Below are 17,110 nucleotides of genomic sequence, written 5' to 3'. Positions count from 1 at the left end.
TAGCGCATTTCACACAGGCTGTTAGATTCACTTTCGCCAGAAAGTTGTGTATGCCTAAGATTGAAAATAAATTATGTTTATAGTGAATGCACCTCCTATTGCATTGGTGCCAACCCAGCACACACAGTATATATATATTTATACAACAGTTCTTTCTGGTCCTCGAATCTGATTGCCTGAGAGCCTTTTCCAGGAGTGCGATATTCTAGTGTTAACAGAGCTCCAACCGTTTCACCGTATGTATCACTCCGCTTGGAGTATTTCATGCAGTATTTGATGATGCAGTATTTCATCGTCATGGCGGATGCCCAAATCCACTATAATTGTATAAATAATACTGTTTTTGTGTAACGGAATGTAGTTTTAAGAGTTTTTTTTAGGTAAGAATGTACTTTAGACTTCAGATATGTGGTTTGTTAAAAAAAGTGAACGTCTATTTGAAAATTTGCTTTGACGTTTTCGGGGATGTGAGCTTCAGGGCGTCAGCGGCCGTTCAGCATTTATGAACCCGCCGAGAGCAGCCTCACCCCGGCCAGCTCTTCTGGAATTTGCCACTGGCTTTGATGTCTCAATAGTGGTTAAACATGAGATTTAATTCATTTTGGGTAATCTAATGGGCAGTCTTTGGTCTCATTAATCTATTATTTGTTCCAGAGCAAATAGTTTGGCTGAGGGCAAAATCTCATCACGTTATATTTTATGTAACTTTAATGCTGTATATCAGAGCGCTGCCTTATTACTGAATTGCCTAGCAACTTATATAAATAATAGTAGTATTGAATAATAGTACTTAGTATTGAGAAACGGTGTGTGTGTTTGTGATGGTGATTTTAGTTACGCTGTTCGACCATTAGATTACTGTTTTTATGAGCGAGTCAGCAGTAAAGACTTTTATATTGAAAGAGACTGAAACAGGGTTGTAAACAAGAAAGTTATTTTTACTTTCAACAACACCTGAGCAGCGCTGTCATGAAATCACCCTTAACAGATGAAAGGAAACTACAACAAAGATATTGCTTTCCTCAGCGGACATTCAAACTAATGTTTTATTGTGAATATGAGATTGAGCTGAAGAATGAATGCTGTATCAAATGCAGGTAATCACACTCGCTCAGTCCATCTCTCTCTCTCATAATACTCAACTCTACATAATACAGTGAGCTTTTAATACAGTAATACAAAAAGCATTCAATGAAGCAACTGAACGTTCCTTCGTTACTAGTTCTAAAGTGACATTTTCGAATTAGTAATGGAGGCTTGGGCTCAAACTGTCAACTTAAGATTTGAATCTGTGATGGATGGTATTATTATTCTGCTTTCAGAATCTTTTATTTTATTTTTGAACCAATGTGTCCAAAATTTTTTATTTCTACCAATAATTTTTATTTCAGTGCATCACCAATGTCTGCAGACTGTAAATTACCCCATTGTACTATATATTTGTGTGATACCTGTGATCAGCGAAGGAGTCTGAATCGTTCTCAGCATTGAGTGTGCCAGCAGAAGCAAACATAATGGTGGTGTCCAGGTCAGCGATGATGCCTGAAACAGCACTGGCTGCAGTGATACAGGCTTGAGTGCCCTTATTACCAGCTTGCAATGCCGAAAGCACCATGGACACCTACAGAAAATAAACCCGCATTAAAAAAAAAAATGCTACTATATGGAGATATTGACATTTCAACAGAAAACACCATGAAGTCTTAGACAGGAAGCAGAGTGTAATGCATATCATTTGGTTTTGTGTGTCGTGCATTTCATTACCTTCTCAGTGACAGTTTGTGCGCACTCAATAAGTTCTCTCTTGGTGAACGAGTCAGATGGACTGATCTGCAGCGCTCCAGCCTTCTGAACGAGCACAATACAGCCATGCCCCAGTTCCTGCACTCGTGTCTTTATCTGGAAGCCGATCTACAATAACCAACAAACACAAGGGTCAGCATGTGTGTGTGTGAGAGAGAAATACAGAGAGTGACCGTGCATCTGTATGCCGGTTACCTCCTCTGGTTCAGCAATATAGGCAGCCAGACGTCCCTGAACGGCAAGCTGACTGTAGTCTGCAGTGATCTGAGATGCCAAACTGCCCAGATCCTCTGGCGCACTCACTGATTTAGTGATCTGAGGGAGAGAATGCAGGGATACAATGAAATTGGACACTAAAGTCAATGAATAAATCATTATGATATAAAGAAATATATATGAAACCCATAAAATGTAGAAAATTATGATTGCTTACCATCTCCTGTGCACTGACAGCAATAGCTTTGGAGTATCTCACCATGGTGGTCTGATATTCCACAAATGATCCTTCTGGTTCTGGTGGAGTACCTTCACCTAACTACAGGATGACAAGAAAGTATTTTTAATTTAATGGAATTATAAAGCATATCAAGGCGGTTTATAATGTGAAAATATGTGGGTTATTACCTTGCCCATGGCATCAGCAATCGAATCCACCATGCCGCTGACAATGCCAACCTCACTAGCAGCTTCATTCAGGGTCAGCAAGAGATCATCAACAGCTTCCCTCATTAACTGTGCAGCTTCTGCTATGGCATCATGGGTATGAGCCGCCTAAAGACAAATGAATAAATGAATCTGTTGAAAGATTGAAATTATATGTAGAAAACACACATATGAATGAAAGAGAAGTACCTTCGGGTTTCCACCACCTTCTTTGGCAGCGTACAGCATTTGTAGAGCAGACTCAGCGAGAGTCTTGGTCTGATCCAGAAGATTCATCTGCTGCTGATGATCCAAGATTTTGGATGCCATGCCCATAGAAGCTGAGACCAGAGGAGTGAAGTAACTGACCAATTGAGAGACCTGAGGGACAGACGTAGGTTTGAGTTAATACTTATGGCATGCATTAGTGATGAAAACTATATGACAAACATTTTTAGACTGTAAAGGCTCTACAGTTTTAGTCACCTTATGTCCCAGCTGGGCTGCTTCTCCTTTTGCTGCTGTGGAAATCGGTTCAATCAGGTGACCCACCTCCTGAACAGATGATGTTAACTGCTCCTGCAAAGCCTGAAACATACAATAGTTAAAGACTCCCAGTTAGAAAACCCACTTTAATTTTTCTATCCTCACATTAAAAAATTGCTACAAAATGTTTTATCTAGTAATTTTCTTATTATGTGGGAAAAATGAACCAACAGCTTTCATTCAAAGAGAACTGATATTGACGGAGAAAGAAACATCACTATATTACTATATATACTAAGTACAACACACTATATTAAAGCCATATCTAAATGTGACATTTATTATAATGGGTTTATGTGAACATTTAATTTAAGTGAACTTTAATTACAGTTCTAATTTTTTTTTAATGTTCTGCCTATTAAGTGTTTAAAATGATGGCTTTCAATGTTACTGTAATGTTAAATAGCTATAATTACTAATTTTATCATTAGAAATTGGAAAAGAAAATCCATGTAATAGAGGCATCAGTATCAGTGATACTTACCTTCATTCATAGTACTTAGTAAAAAGATGCCATTAAAAGAAAATAGAATTGAAAATGTACCATCTTTATGTTGTTTCTACATTAATTTGGAGAATTTCCAGAAAAATACTACAGAAAATACAGACTTTACCTCAGAAGAAACTTCGTCTCTACGAAAAAGATTTTGGCTGACAGCTACAAGTGAGGCCTGCTCAATATCTCGGATGCATTTATTGATATTATCAATGGCGGAGTCACATTCCTTCTGGCCAGGGGCTTTATCCCTGCAATATAAATCACATAATCAATTTCTAAAATTATTATAATTATGAAATTATTTTTTTTTAAAAAGAACATTCATAGTAGCTCATTTTTATCCTGCATGTTTCACACAAACTACAAAAACGTCAGTATTTAAGTGTTACCTGATAGTCATGATGAGGCTCTTGATGGAGTCCGAGACGTTGCGTGAATGGCTCGCCAGTAATGACCAGGTTGGCGGATCTTTAGGGTTCATAACCAATGACCTGGCAGTCTTCAAAAGGTGGGTGGAACTGTCAAGCATGGAGCGTGCTGACTGGATGATCGGCTCCTGTGCAGCCAAACCCTAAATTGTGAGTAGAAAAATATAAACCATTAAAAACAAAAAGGACACAATTGTGAATGACATTCCAATGAAGAAGAACCTCATACCTCTCTACTTATCTGCGCAGGAACACTAGCAAACTCTGGATTGGAAGCAAACGTGGTTAGATTGTCAACAGCTTCAATGAGCGGTGCTGTTGCAACATGACATTTCTCGCGGTTTTCCTCTGAGAAATCTCCATCCAGTGCCTATGGTGGGAGTGAAGAGGGGAAATGATGTTAGAGAACAATCATTTGATGTCACTGGAGTGGATAAAAGTTGGATTCATTTATAAAGAGGAGTGGTTTAACCTTGATTGTTTTGACCAGGCTGGCTGTGCTGTTGGCCACTTCTTTGGCTGACTGCACAAAGTGTCTTTTAGCCACAGGGTTGGCAGTCTTAGAAGAGGCCAGTCGGCAAGCATTACACAGCGCCGAGGTGTGCTTAGCAACAATGGTGGCAGCTGAGAGCACCTGCAACATGCATATATTATAATTTTGGCCTTAAAAGTGCAGATGAAGATGTTGCAGAAAGACAAATTCTGGGCTTAAGCCCAAACACTACATGCCCGATGTCTGACACTACCTGTGAAGGACTACTATCTGGGTCAACAAGATTTTGGCAAGCCATCTGGATTGCCTGATTAGCACGAGCGAACTGGATAGGATCCACTAAGCCTGGATGTCCGGCTTGGCTGTTGGGGTCAGACACACCCACTAGGTAAGAAGCCTAATGACACACAAAAAACAAGTGTGATCAGTACATACACAAAGACAAAGTGTTAAAAGTTAAAAATGTATAATGGTTGTGAATGAAGTATGACATGGAAGGACAGAGCGGGTAGTTTTTTACCTGTCCAGCTGCTTCGGTCAGTCCACACAGAGCTTTAGAGGCTCCACCCACACAGTCTCCAAACGCTGGAACATCTCCTGTCTTGCAGTTATGAGAGATCCCAGCCATAGACTCACCGAGTATCTATATATCAGAAAGAGGTGGATTAAAGATCAATTATCAGTTAATGCATAGTGATATGCATTAACATTTAAAGGCAGGGTAGGTGATATGGTTCAAAAGCATTTTTTGTAATGCTGGTTGAAAGTTTCTTCACATCCAGATAACAATCAGTAAGTTAAGTGGTCTAAATGTATTTTTATTGTCTGTGGAAGGCGTAGGACCATAAAATGTTCATCCAATCATATCCCTCGGTCCGAGGACTACTATAGGCTGTCCTACCTGCAAATCAATGTATGTATTTGCATACCTCTGCGCACCCTGTTTGCGCAGACATGATACACCATCAGCGCATTCCGTTACGCTATTGCAGACCGTGCGAGAATGAAGGCGTTATTACAGTAATATTATACATTTTGTACTGTAATGTTTTCTGACCGGTGAATGAGACATGAGATAATTTGACAGTGTTGCATTCAACCTTCCACCAACGCCGTCTCTCATCGTGTTGCTAGTTAGCCTCTGGTCTGCCTGCGCACGTTCATGTGTTTTGGAGGAGGTATGGCTTTGGAGAGCGATTATGCAGGGAGGGTGGGGATCTTGCTTTCAAAGCTAGCTTGCTATTGCTAGCCTCTCCGAAATCGCCTACCCTACCTTTAACTGTATATACAGGCTAAATGAATATTTCCAGTTCAGCATCTTAACAGCAATTTTGCCCATTTAGTATGTGAGATTCACATTGAAAATGCTTATACTACAAACTGCATTATGTACTTTTGTAATAAGATAAGCTACCATTCAAAAGTGTGGGGTCAGTAAGACTTTTTAATGTTTTTGAAAAAAGTCTCTTACGCTCACCAAGGCTACATTTATTTGTTCAAAAATACAGTAAAAACAGTAATATTGTGAAACATTTTTACAATTTTAAACAACCATTTCCTATTTTTATTCATTTTAAAATGCAATTTATTCCTGTGATTGCAAAGCTGAACTTTCAGCAGCCATTACTCCAGTTTTCAGTGGCACATGACTCTTCAGAAATCATTCTAATATGCTGATTCGGTGCTCAAATAACATGTAAAATGTTCAAATGTTTCTGTTTGTAACTGTATCAAAAGTTTAAATAAAAATGTGCAATAATGATCTGGATAGCATTCCAAGCAAAACCTCCAATAGTTAATAATAATTATGTTTCTGTTACCTTAGAGTTCTCCATGACACTTTCAATGCAGTCAAAGTAGGAGAGATCATTGGCTGGCTCATTTGGGTTATCCAGCAGGCCCCTAACAGCCTGTAAACCGAAAAAAAAGAGACAATATCCCATTTTTTAAATATTAAAACAAATTACTTAATAGCGTGCATTGTTTGTATATAATACCTCAAGCTCTCTTAGAGCATTGTCACATTCCCTTTGTCCTGGGGCATTCTGGGTACACAGCATAATCAGCTGATTGACGCTGTCAGTCACCGTTCTGAATAAACAACACAGGAAAGTGAAGTTACAAATACAGGAAGAGCAGCATTTATGAAACATGCATGAATAAACACGGGGTGAAGTACCTGGCAGCAGCAGCGAGCAGGTTCTTTGCATTGCCTGCTGCAGGGTCCACAGATAAAGACTTAGCAGCCAACAGCAGCTTACTGGAGGCCATTGAGATGTTCTTCAAATTCCCAATCACATGTATTTGATCATCCTTACTCTAAAACAACCAAACATTACTTATTATTTGAGGAAAAGTAAGACTTATTCACATTCTCATGTTCTCTCCTGCTCCACACATAATACCTGGGTGTGGCCAGCCATCTCAATGCCAGCATCCAGAAACTCATCAAAGTCCTCACTGAACTTCCCAGAAGCATCTGAAAGCTGGCAAGTGGTCCCTCTAGAGGCATGGACCACATCACCTGCAGATTGGTTCAGATCGGCTGCAGTCTGGTTCAGGTCACTCTGAGCCTCCTGGAAGGTCTTACTGCAGGGAGGAAGCTGCAAAAAAATTTAAATAAATTTAAAAAAAGTAACAACACTCAGCGACCACACACACATGAGGATGATGTACATTTATTAATTGCTTGCACTATATTGAGGACAGTGAGTGTACATTAAGCGATAGAACAAATTTTCAAGTTACAATGTTTGTGGAGCATTTTCATTAATTATCATTAGCATTTAGCACTTTGGGTGATGACAAAAGAAAAGAAAAAGTCCTTGCTTGTAGCTCACCATCTCTACAAGCAGTTTTTTGCTGGCTTCGCCGATGCTTTTCAGAGCCATATCAACATCCTTTTGACCAGGCAGACAGTTCACACATGCATTCAGTGAGTGGGACACAGCCTTTGCTACCTAACACACAAAACAGAGACACACATATCAATATTTATATAAATATATCAATCTACTGTATATATCTTTTTTTTTTTTTTTAAAGAAAAAGAAAATTATTACTTCTTTCAGTACGGAAGCATTAAATTGATCAAAAGTAGTTTATTCTTGAAATTCAGTATTGTGGTACTGCTAACATTGCTGGCTCCTCAATGATAAATTATGCATGCATTTCCTAAATTTCTAAGCTAATATTTTGAATAATAATTGCTAAATGATTAAATTTAATGTAATGTTAAAAAAAGACAAAATAAGACATCTCTTCCCCCCTCACCTGCGCTAGCCTCTGTTGTATCTCTGCAACACCAGGAGCAACCAGCGCCTCCTTGGCTTCAGAAATTAATTTAGCTGATATTGACACACACACACACACACAGATATATATATCTCTGTGTGTGTGTGTGTGTGTGTGTGTGTGTCAACCAGAATGTATGTTTGTTCCTGGGAGTTTACTTAATTTGACAAAACCTCTCTTTAGGAACATCCTCAAATCAAATAAAATGATTAATTTTGTTTGTTTTATTTTTTTCCCCCCAAGAAATTTTAACATTTAGAGCTAAAGTTAGTAATTATAATTAGCTTTACATAAAACAACGGAGCTGCAAGGCATGTCCCCATTTAGCCAAATAAATGTATTGTGTATGAGGGTGAGCATATTACCTGTGTAATGCTCATTTCCCTGTGCTGCACAGGTAAGCAGTTGGGCCATTGAGGAACCAACAGCCTTAGATGTGCCACCCAGTTCCTGAGTGCATTTTCCCAACTAAACCACACAAATTAGACCACAAAATGAATGTATAATTTACACAATCAATATGTCTGTCTATGTTGATATGTCTATTTTTCAAGGACAAAATAATCATAGCATCACCGATATTAAAATAGGTCTCAACTCACTGATTCCCCAGGTAAAGGTTTCAGCTGTCCCTCGGATGCTGCCATTTTAGCATCCTGGAGTTCATTCTTCAGCGTCTGCACAGCTATAAGGGCAGAGTCGATCTCCATGGGGCCGCACGCCTCATGAGCCTACATATCACATGACAGGATTTGATTAAGTATATAGTCCAGCCAAAAATTAACATTTTGTCATCATTTTCTCACCCTCATGTCAATCCAAACATGTATGACTTTTTTTTCTGTTACATAACAGAAAATAAGATATTTTGAAGAATGTAGTTTCCGTTCCCATTCTATTTTTGTCCATACAGTTAAAGTCAATGGGAACCGAAACTGTTTACCAACATTCTTCAAAATATCTTTTGCCTTCCACAGAAGAAAGACATCAAGGTTTGGAATGCCACTAGGGTGAGTAAATGACAGAGTTTTCATTTTTGGGTGAACTATCCTTTTACAGTAGTACCAAAAAAAGTACCTTCTACTCATAAATTACATGTGTGGAGAAGACAGATTCAGTACCGTCTGTGCAGCAGTGCGGAGTTCAGCCAGGCAGGTGGCCAGGTTCTTTGCACACTGTCCAAGCTGCATGGCTGCTGCCTGATCCGTCACAGTCGGCACAGACGACTTCGCTGAAGACACCATCTTACTTCCAGGCTGGAACATGGAATTAGACGTTTTAGTACTGAAAGAGCACTTTTAAAGAATAGTGATGTTATCAGATGAGTGACAGGTGATTAGCATCAGTGAATGGATTGATGGTTACCTGAAGGAAGTTCTGACTGGCAATGATGAGGGCAAGTTGGGCACTACTATCCTCTGGCTGCCCCTGACTGCCCCTCACTCCCTGCACCAGCTGAGGAATATGGTCAGCTACAGCCTAACCCACATGAACACAATAATACAGAATACACTGTTATAAACACAACAGGAGGACTATCATTACTAACACTTTGGAAATTCTCAAAGAAATACTTATACAAACCCTGCAGCTTTGAACAAGTTGCTGGTGGGCAGCAGTGTTCTTGTTAGAGGCTGCTGCATTCTGGGATGCCGCAATGGTTTGAGTTGCAGCAGCAGCAGCTTGTTTAGCAGCGTTCTGGAAAAATTTAAAGCAGACATTCAGTGTAGTGTTTTACTGGCTTAGATCACACAATCCTGTCTAAATTCAATTACTTTTCTCATAATGAAAATCATAAGCAAGTCACTGACCTCCAGTCTTGTTATAAGTTTCTTCTTAATGGCGTTTTGTGCAGCAGCATTAGTGGCCACACGCAAGCCCTCCGCAGCCTCCCGGAGCTTCTGCTGCTGGTCTTCATTTTCAGGGTATGCAGCAGCTCCCTAAACACACACACACACACACAGACATGTAACAAGTCTATTGGTTGTCTATTAGATCCCAGATTATTAAACAGAGAGACGCTAAAGTGAAGATGCTCAGAATAATTTGATTAGTGCAAAAATGTCTCCAACTTATTAAAAACTCAAGCATTTGTATGAGCTATGTTTAATAATATAGGACAGTGGTTCTCAACCAGGGGCCTGGGGTCGGGCCCACTAGGGGGCCTCGGCAAACTACCTAGAGAGTTTTTGAAAGTAGCATAAGAATGCTTTGATGAAGTTGAAAAGAACAGCATTTATTTGAACAAATTTTTTGGTAACACTTTAGATTAGGGAACACTATTCACTATTAACTAGTTGCTTATTAGCATGTATATTACTAGCATATTAACTGTTTATTAGTACTTATAAAGCACATATTAATGCCTTATTCTGCATGACCATATTCTAGATCCCTTAACCCTACCATATACCTAAACATAACTACTACAGCAACTACCTTTCTTACTATCAATAAGCAGTAATTAGGAGTTTATTGAGAGAAAACTTAGTTAATTAACTCTTAGTTTTACTGCAACAATGTGATAGTCTTTTAACCTCAAACCTTTGAACAATAGTGAATATTAATCGAACTCTTTATTGTTTTTTTGTTTTTTTTTACATTTTAATTTAGATGTAAACTGAAAAACATACAGTTCTTGAAACATCTTAAGTAACAAAAAATAATTATGGTTAATTAATTTAATATCAATTTATCAGTTTTTGCTAATTAAAAAAAGTTAGAAAACAAGCAGTTTTCTCATAATTACAGCAGAATTACAGCAAAAAAAGTTAAGATCTACTGAAAACTGGAGAGTTAACGTATAGTTAACTAATATGTTTTTAATGTGAGCCAAAGTTTGCTAACACACCTTTGCAGCCTCAACCATTCGAGCAGTGGCATCTGCAAGCAGTTTGGCAGCCGCAAGAAGCTTCTTGGAGTTGTTGACATCCACTTCCACCTCAGCATCTGATCTCATGGCATTCACCAGGTCAGAGGTCGCCTGGGCAAGAACCCGCGCCTGTCGTACCATCTCACCTATGGAACAGAATAGTACATCTCTACTTTTACACAGCATAGAGAAGCTAAGTAAATAAATAAACAAGTAAGACTATCAGTCATTGTACTGACATTGGAGTCAGTAAGGTTTTTTTTGTTTTGTTTTCTTTTGTTTAAAGTAAATACATTTATTCTTCAAGGACACATTAAATTTAAGTGAAAGTAAAGGCATTTATACAGACTTATTTCAAATAAATATTCAAATATCACTGTTTCAGTTTTAAACATTTATTATAATAAGAAATGTTTCTTGAACACCAGATCAGCATATTAGAATGATTTCTGAAGGATCATGTGACACTGAAGACCGGAGTAATGATGCTGAAAATTCAAAACTGAAAACAGTTATTTTAAATTGTAATAATATTTCACCATACTACTGTTTTTACTTTATTTTAATCAAATAAATGCAGCCTTGGTGAGCATAAGATACTTTTTTCCAAATCATTAAAAAAACCTTATGAACTCCATGCTTTTGAATGATAACGTATATGATGCACTCATCTTACCAGCATCACCCATGTTGCAGAAAATACTCTCTGTAACTGTCATGATGGTGTCCGTGGCCTGGTCGTAGCGTCCAATGGGTTCCCCGCGTGTGGCGTAGTTCCTCACATGTGTGAGTAGGTCACTGAGAGCCTGTGTGACGATACCAGCCGCTGCGCTGACGGCCTTCAGAAGCTCTCCATCACTGGTAGCTGACAAACAGGCCTTCACACAACCTTCCACTGAACGATCCACCAGCTTCCCTGCTTCTATCAGCTGTTCTTGACACACAGGGGAGCTGATAGTAGGGCTCACAACCTGATACACAAACACATGAGTGAAAAAAGGTTATCCACAGGTTTATTTTAATCAGTCTGTATTAGCATGTGTATGTGAACTCCACCTTGGCACAGGCCACTAGTTGGGAAGTGGAGAGGGCGCACTGGGTCGCAGCTGCAATAACCCTGTTCTGCAGGACGCTGTCTTCAGAAACCTGTGCCACGTTCTTGGCCTTCAGAACCATCATGGCTGCTGCATTAGCCACAGCTTTAGCTAGGTTCATTAGCACATCCTAAAACACACGCACACATACACTCAGGGCCAAAAAAACACAAATGTACCTTGTACCTCAAATGACAATTGCGTACCTGGAAGCGCTCGTCCGTTTCATTCTCTCCAATCTGTCTAAGCAAATCTCCACTGGCTTGACCGATGCTGCCGGCTGCAGTCAGAACTGTCTGTCGTGGCTGCATGAGAAAACACAACCACAAATGCCATTAAACATATACATGTCACTCAAAATCCTTATGGTATCAACATTTTACTGACTTGGGCTGAATAATGCCATTGACTTTGTAGAGCTACTTTGCAGCGGAATTTGAATTTGTCCCATATTGGATGAGGTTTGCATCACTGATTGTTATTTTCCTGTTTTGAAACAATCTGTATGGTATAAAGCGCTATATAAATAAAGGTGAGTTGATGATAGTGTAAGTCAGTTGAAATTATGATTCCATTTAATAATGAAATATATAAAAAAAATTTTTTATCAAATTAAAACAACATTTTGACAACAACATTTTTATTCAGAAATATTACCATTGAGAATGATTTCTGAAGGATCATGTGACACTGAAGACCGGAGTAATGATGCTGAAAATTCAAAACTGAAAACAGTTATTTTAAATTGTAATAATATTTCACCATACTACTGTTTTTACTTTATTTTAATCAAATAAATGCAGCCTTGGTGAGCATAAGATACTTTTTTCCAAATCATTAAAAAAACCTTATGAACTCCATACTTTTGAATGATAACGTATATGATGCACTCATCTTACCAGCATCACCCATGTTGCAGAAAATACTCTCTGTAACTGTCATGATGGTGTCCGTGGCCTGGTCGTAGCGTCCAATGGGTTCCCCGCGTGTGGCGTAGTTCCTCACATGTGTGAGTAGGTCACTGAGAGCCTGTGTGACGATACCAGCCGCTGCGCTGACGGCCTTCAGAAGCTCTCCATCACTGGTAGCTGACAAACAGGCCTTCACACAACCTTCCACTGAACGATCCACCAGCTTCCCTGCTTCTATCAGCTGTTCTTGACACACAGGGGAGCTGATAGTAGGGCTCACAACCTGATACACAAACACATGAGTGAAAAAAGGTTATCCACAGGTTTATTTTAATCAGTCTGTATTAGCATGTGTATGTGAACTCCACCTTGGCACAGGCCACTAGTTGGGAAGTGGAGAGGGCGCACTGGGTCGCAGCTGCAATAACCCTGTTCTGCAGGACGCTGTCTTCAGAAACCTGTGCCACGTTCTTGGCCTTCAGAACCATCATGGCTGCTGCATTAGCCACAGCTTTAGCTAGGTTCATTAGCACATCCTAAAACACACGCACACATACACTCAGGGCCAAAAAACCACAAATGTACCTTGTACCTCAAATGACAATTGCGTACCTGGAAGCGCTCGTCCGTTTCATTCTCTCCAATCTGTCTAAGCAAATCTCCACTGGCTTGACCGATGCTGCCGGCTGCAGTCAGAACTGTCTGTCGTGGCTGCATGAGAAAACACAACCACAAATGCCATTAAACATATACATGTCACTCAAAATCCTTATGGTATCAACATTTTACTGACTTGGGCTGAATAATGCCATTGACTTTGTAGAGCTACTTTGCAGCGGAATTTGAATTTGTCCCATATTGGATGAGGTTTGCATCACTGATTGTTATTTTCCTGTTTTGAAACAATCTGTATGGTATAAAGCGCTATATAAATAAAGGTGAGTTGATGGTAGTGTAAGTCAGTTGAAATTATGATTCCATTTAATAATGAAATATATAAAAAAAATTTTTTATCAAATTAAAATTATCAAATTAAAACAACATTTTGACAATTAAGAAAATATTCAGAAATATTACCATTGAAAAAGTGAAAATAATTATTTTAATCATATTTGCGAATGAAACCATACAGTGCATACAGAAATGTAAATGGCATACATATGCATATACATTTTGGAGAAATGGAAACAAAAACTTTGGGACTGAAAGAAAATGTTCAACACAGTCCATCAAAATGACAGATAATGATTAATGGCAGCACATTCTTTGCTCGCACCTCTCCTGATGTAGGCTCCACAGCTTTAAGCAGGTCAGATACAGCTCCAGTGAGGGTCTTGGCAGCCCTCATGAGGTCCTGCCCACTGCCCACCTCATCCTCCATCAGAGCCGCCAGCAGCTTCACACCTTTTGACATCTCCGTCAGATTAGAGGAGATGGTGGTTATGGCACATCCTACTGCTGTATAATCTGTGTCTGTCGGGTCCCCTGGGAAAAAGAATAGGAAACTCAGTCAAATCACTACACTGCAGATGAAGCTTAAAGCTTTTCATTTTGAAAGTCCAGTCAAGGTTTTCTCTTGTATTTAAAGTAAAAAAACAAACAAACATAGTAAGTGTTGTGAAATCTTGCTAATTAAATACATTTTAATACAGCCAAGGCTTTACCAGCAGTAAGATTAACCACAGAGGCAGTTCCAGCAGTAATGGCATCCACCTGAGAGTGAATATCATGCTTGGACTCATCCATCTTGTTCTGAATCCACATTTTAGAAGCCTGAAATAAGAAAAAAATAAAAAATAAAAAGTAATACAAATAAAAAAGTTAAAGTAAAAACAATAAAAGTACAAATTAAAGTAAAAATTTAATAAAATGTTAATGGGTACAGGAGAGTAAATGTAAAATTGTGTCCAAGATGTGTGCATTTTCTTACTATATCATCACAAATAAAGTTCACTTTCAAAATAAAATAAAATATTGGTAATGGATACAGGAAAGTAAATGTGAAGTGACATGTATGCATTTTCTCACCATATCATCTCCCAGTGGTGGCAGCTCTTCCACCTCCTCTAGGTCTGACTGTGCCTGCTGCACCGCTTGCATACTGGTGTTAATGGTTCCCACGAGAGCCTGCTGGGCCGCACTCTGATCGCCCAATTAAGGATGGCAGAAATCACACATTAATCCACAAACAGATCTAAACTGTGACAGCTCTATGGTCAACCTCTATGTGTTATGTAGGGTCTGATGCTGATATGCTGCTAGACAGCAAGGTGGCCTATATAAGGTAAAATACTGGACTTTTAATGAACTTTGCTGATTAATTGGTCCATGAACATGGGCATTTGTATATGTGGACTCACCAGTGGTGGCATATGTCCAAGATGCATCTGTCCAGTGGTGATATGTTGTTGTGGAGAGGGCATGGTACCCATGTTCAGAGTTTCTGGGCCAACAGAACCGGACCTCAAGATCCCAGGCAGTGCCACAGAGCCATGCTCTACCCGCCCGACACTGTTAAACTGCTGCTGTAATATAGTAGATCTGTGATAGATAGAGAGGAAGGGACATAAAGATAAAAGGAATGACAATAAAGTAAAGAAGTAAAGAGGTTTTCGTGTTTGTACTACAGCATTCAGGGGTTATTCAAGAAGAGAAGATGCCAGCACTCATTAAAACAGGCTGAGTATAGAAACTGTGTGGAACAGGTAACCTCAGCTTCATCTAGATAAACAGAGTCTGAGATAAGGTGGTTTTTCCACTGTGAGTTTCCTGTAATGCTGTACTGGTCTGATTACAGAAGTATTTCCAAAGACAACTGGCAAGAAATTACAAAACCTTGAAAGGAAATATGGTTCTTATCACTGACGACTCAAAATTTGTGCGTGTCTTACTTTTTCGGAGAAACTGATTCCTCTAACATGGTGGCCTCCTCATCTCCCTCTAAACCAAAGCGGTCCTTGCTTTGTTTCTGTAGAGCCAAACATAAGTGAATAAACACTTTTTTTTACAAACTTTCACATAAGGTTTAATCTGGTAACACTGTGCATACTGTTATCTGAACACTGTTAATGTGTAATACGAAAATCATTTGGAATCCAGGAGAATCTCTTTCAGGAAAGCACATGAAACAACAAATTGTTGAATATTTCATGAGGGAAACGCAGTTAAAGGAGTAAATACTGGCCTTCTTGAGAATGATATCGATGTAACCAGCTATAAGCTGAGATATCTGCTCCCCCTCAGTGGTCTGAACAGAGAAGTAGCTCTCCTGATACTCCCCGAAATCCTGCATATGGGAACAGATCTTAGGTGAGGCGGCCCATCTTTTCACTGTAGTAAGTGGCCACTCTTGAATCACATCTTTGGTTTTCTCATCCACTCTCATCACTGATTCTTTGGTTATACCCAGCAGCCTAGGGACCAGCTTATTTTTACTTTTCATTTTTTCCTGAGAAACAAAATCAAACACAGAAATAAAGAAAAAAGAGTGAGATTAATTCACTATGCTCAGAACAATAAAAATGGTCCACCAAAATATATAATAACACATATACATCCACAATAAAATTCTTCCTGCATCCTCTCAGAATCTCTTAAGCTTATCATCATCCTTCTGGTTCCACACTTTTTCTCTCTGAGCTGCCAGCAGATGGATAAGCTGAGCTCTGCTGTCCTGTCTGAGTTTTGAGTTGTACAGTCAATCATTGCCAAACCTTTTTCACTTTTTGCACAAATGTATTTACCATTAATTCCCAGATAAAAACAACAACCTGGAAACAGTTTGAGTTCATGAATACAGAGAATAATTTTATTGGCCGTACGTGATAAATAAATAAATTAAATTAAATTAAGATAAATTATTTTAGGCACAAGCACATCTGCTCCACCTTAACTTTATAACTCAAGCAGAGCTGAACTGTAATCAGTCCATGAGTCATGCAGACCACCACCGGCCAGGAACAGGAGAGGGGGGTTGCACTGAAGCCATGGGATAATTCTAGAGGTGGAATTCCTCTTGAATGATGAAAGCTCTCATGAAAACATTGATTGGCAACATGTAGGCCGAAGAATATTTCTGGACTTGGGTACAAAAGTGACTCAGGACTGCTAATCTCAAAAACACCTTTACAATACGTGAGCTGATTCGGAAATATGATGTGAAGGTAAACACATAAAAAAACAGGGTGCGTCCATATAGGTATCCCTAGACAAGAAATTTGATTGGCCATCCCAAGTGCCACTTAAAGGTGTCATATGATGCGATTTCAATTTTTCCTTTCTCTTTGGAGTGTTACAAGCTCTTGGTGCATAAAGAAGATCTGTAAAGTTGCAAAGACTAAAGTCTCAAATCCAAAGAGATATTCTTTATAAAAGTTAAGAGTCAACCACGCCTACCTAAAACGGCTCGTTCTAACACGCCCCCACGTCTACGTCACAATGTGGGAAGATTTGCATAACGCCGCCCAAACGTTCACGCAAAGAAAGAAGCCGTAACTTTTATTCTCGCTGTAGTATTGTTGTTGCAGCC

At 39.1% G+C, this 17,110-nt stretch overlaps 1 protein-coding gene across 1 annotated transcript in view; it reads right to left on the bottom strand.

Moving 5' to 3' along the window:
* tln2a (talin 2a) overlaps positions 1-17,110 on the bottom strand; it is a 53,058-nt gene that overhangs the window by 6,751 nt on the left and 29,197 nt on the right. The window contains exons 11-45 of the mRNA XM_016554131.1: positions 15,767-16,030; positions 15,474-15,550; positions 14,943-15,123; positions 14,611-14,724; positions 14,247-14,355; positions 13,859-14,067; positions 13,195-13,293; positions 12,951-13,118; positions 12,571-12,865; positions 10,557-10,723; positions 9,517-9,645; positions 9,290-9,403; positions 9,071-9,184; positions 8,827-8,961; positions 8,308-8,436; positions 7,998-8,173; positions 7,685-7,811; positions 7,252-7,371; positions 6,817-7,014; positions 6,591-6,730; positions 6,409-6,502; positions 6,232-6,321; positions 4,932-5,054; positions 4,665-4,808; positions 4,391-4,552; positions 4,148-4,288; positions 3,880-4,061; positions 3,606-3,738; positions 2,932-3,033; positions 2,656-2,826; positions 2,428-2,574; positions 2,237-2,338; positions 1,999-2,118; positions 1,765-1,911; positions 1,452-1,621 (exon numbers count right to left, since the gene is read on the bottom strand). Of these exons, the coding sequence (XP_016409617.1) occupies positions 1,452-1,621; positions 1,765-1,911; positions 1,999-2,118; positions 2,237-2,338; positions 2,428-2,574; positions 2,656-2,826; positions 2,932-3,033; positions 3,606-3,738; positions 3,880-4,061; positions 4,148-4,288; positions 4,391-4,552; positions 4,665-4,808; positions 4,932-5,054; positions 6,232-6,321; positions 6,409-6,502; positions 6,591-6,730; positions 6,817-7,014; positions 7,252-7,371; positions 7,685-7,811; positions 7,998-8,173; positions 8,308-8,436; positions 8,827-8,961; positions 9,071-9,184; positions 9,290-9,403; positions 9,517-9,645; positions 10,557-10,723; positions 12,571-12,865; positions 12,951-13,118; positions 13,195-13,293; positions 13,859-14,067; positions 14,247-14,355; positions 14,611-14,724; positions 14,943-15,123; positions 15,474-15,550; positions 15,767-16,030 (5,093 nt within the window). The remainder of the gene's footprint in view (positions 1-1,451; positions 1,622-1,764; positions 1,912-1,998; positions 2,119-2,236; positions 2,339-2,427; positions 2,575-2,655; positions 2,827-2,931; positions 3,034-3,605; positions 3,739-3,879; positions 4,062-4,147; positions 4,289-4,390; positions 4,553-4,664; positions 4,809-4,931; positions 5,055-6,231; positions 6,322-6,408; positions 6,503-6,590; positions 6,731-6,816; positions 7,015-7,251; positions 7,372-7,684; positions 7,812-7,997; positions 8,174-8,307; positions 8,437-8,826; positions 8,962-9,070; positions 9,185-9,289; positions 9,404-9,516; positions 9,646-10,556; positions 10,724-12,570; positions 12,866-12,950; positions 13,119-13,194; positions 13,294-13,858; positions 14,068-14,246; positions 14,356-14,610; positions 14,725-14,942; positions 15,124-15,473; positions 15,551-15,766; positions 16,031-17,110) is intronic.

Source organism: Sinocyclocheilus rhinocerous, unplaced genomic scaffold, assembly GCF_001515625.1.
Source record: "Sinocyclocheilus rhinocerous isolate Xijiao unplaced genomic scaffold, SAMN03320098_v1.1 scaffold1007, whole genome shotgun sequence".
Taxonomy (NCBI): domain Eukaryota; kingdom Metazoa; phylum Chordata; class Actinopteri; order Cypriniformes; family Cyprinidae; genus Sinocyclocheilus; species Sinocyclocheilus rhinocerous.
Note: the sequence above shows the minus strand (reverse complement) of the source record. Positions and strands in the feature narration are given on the sequence as shown.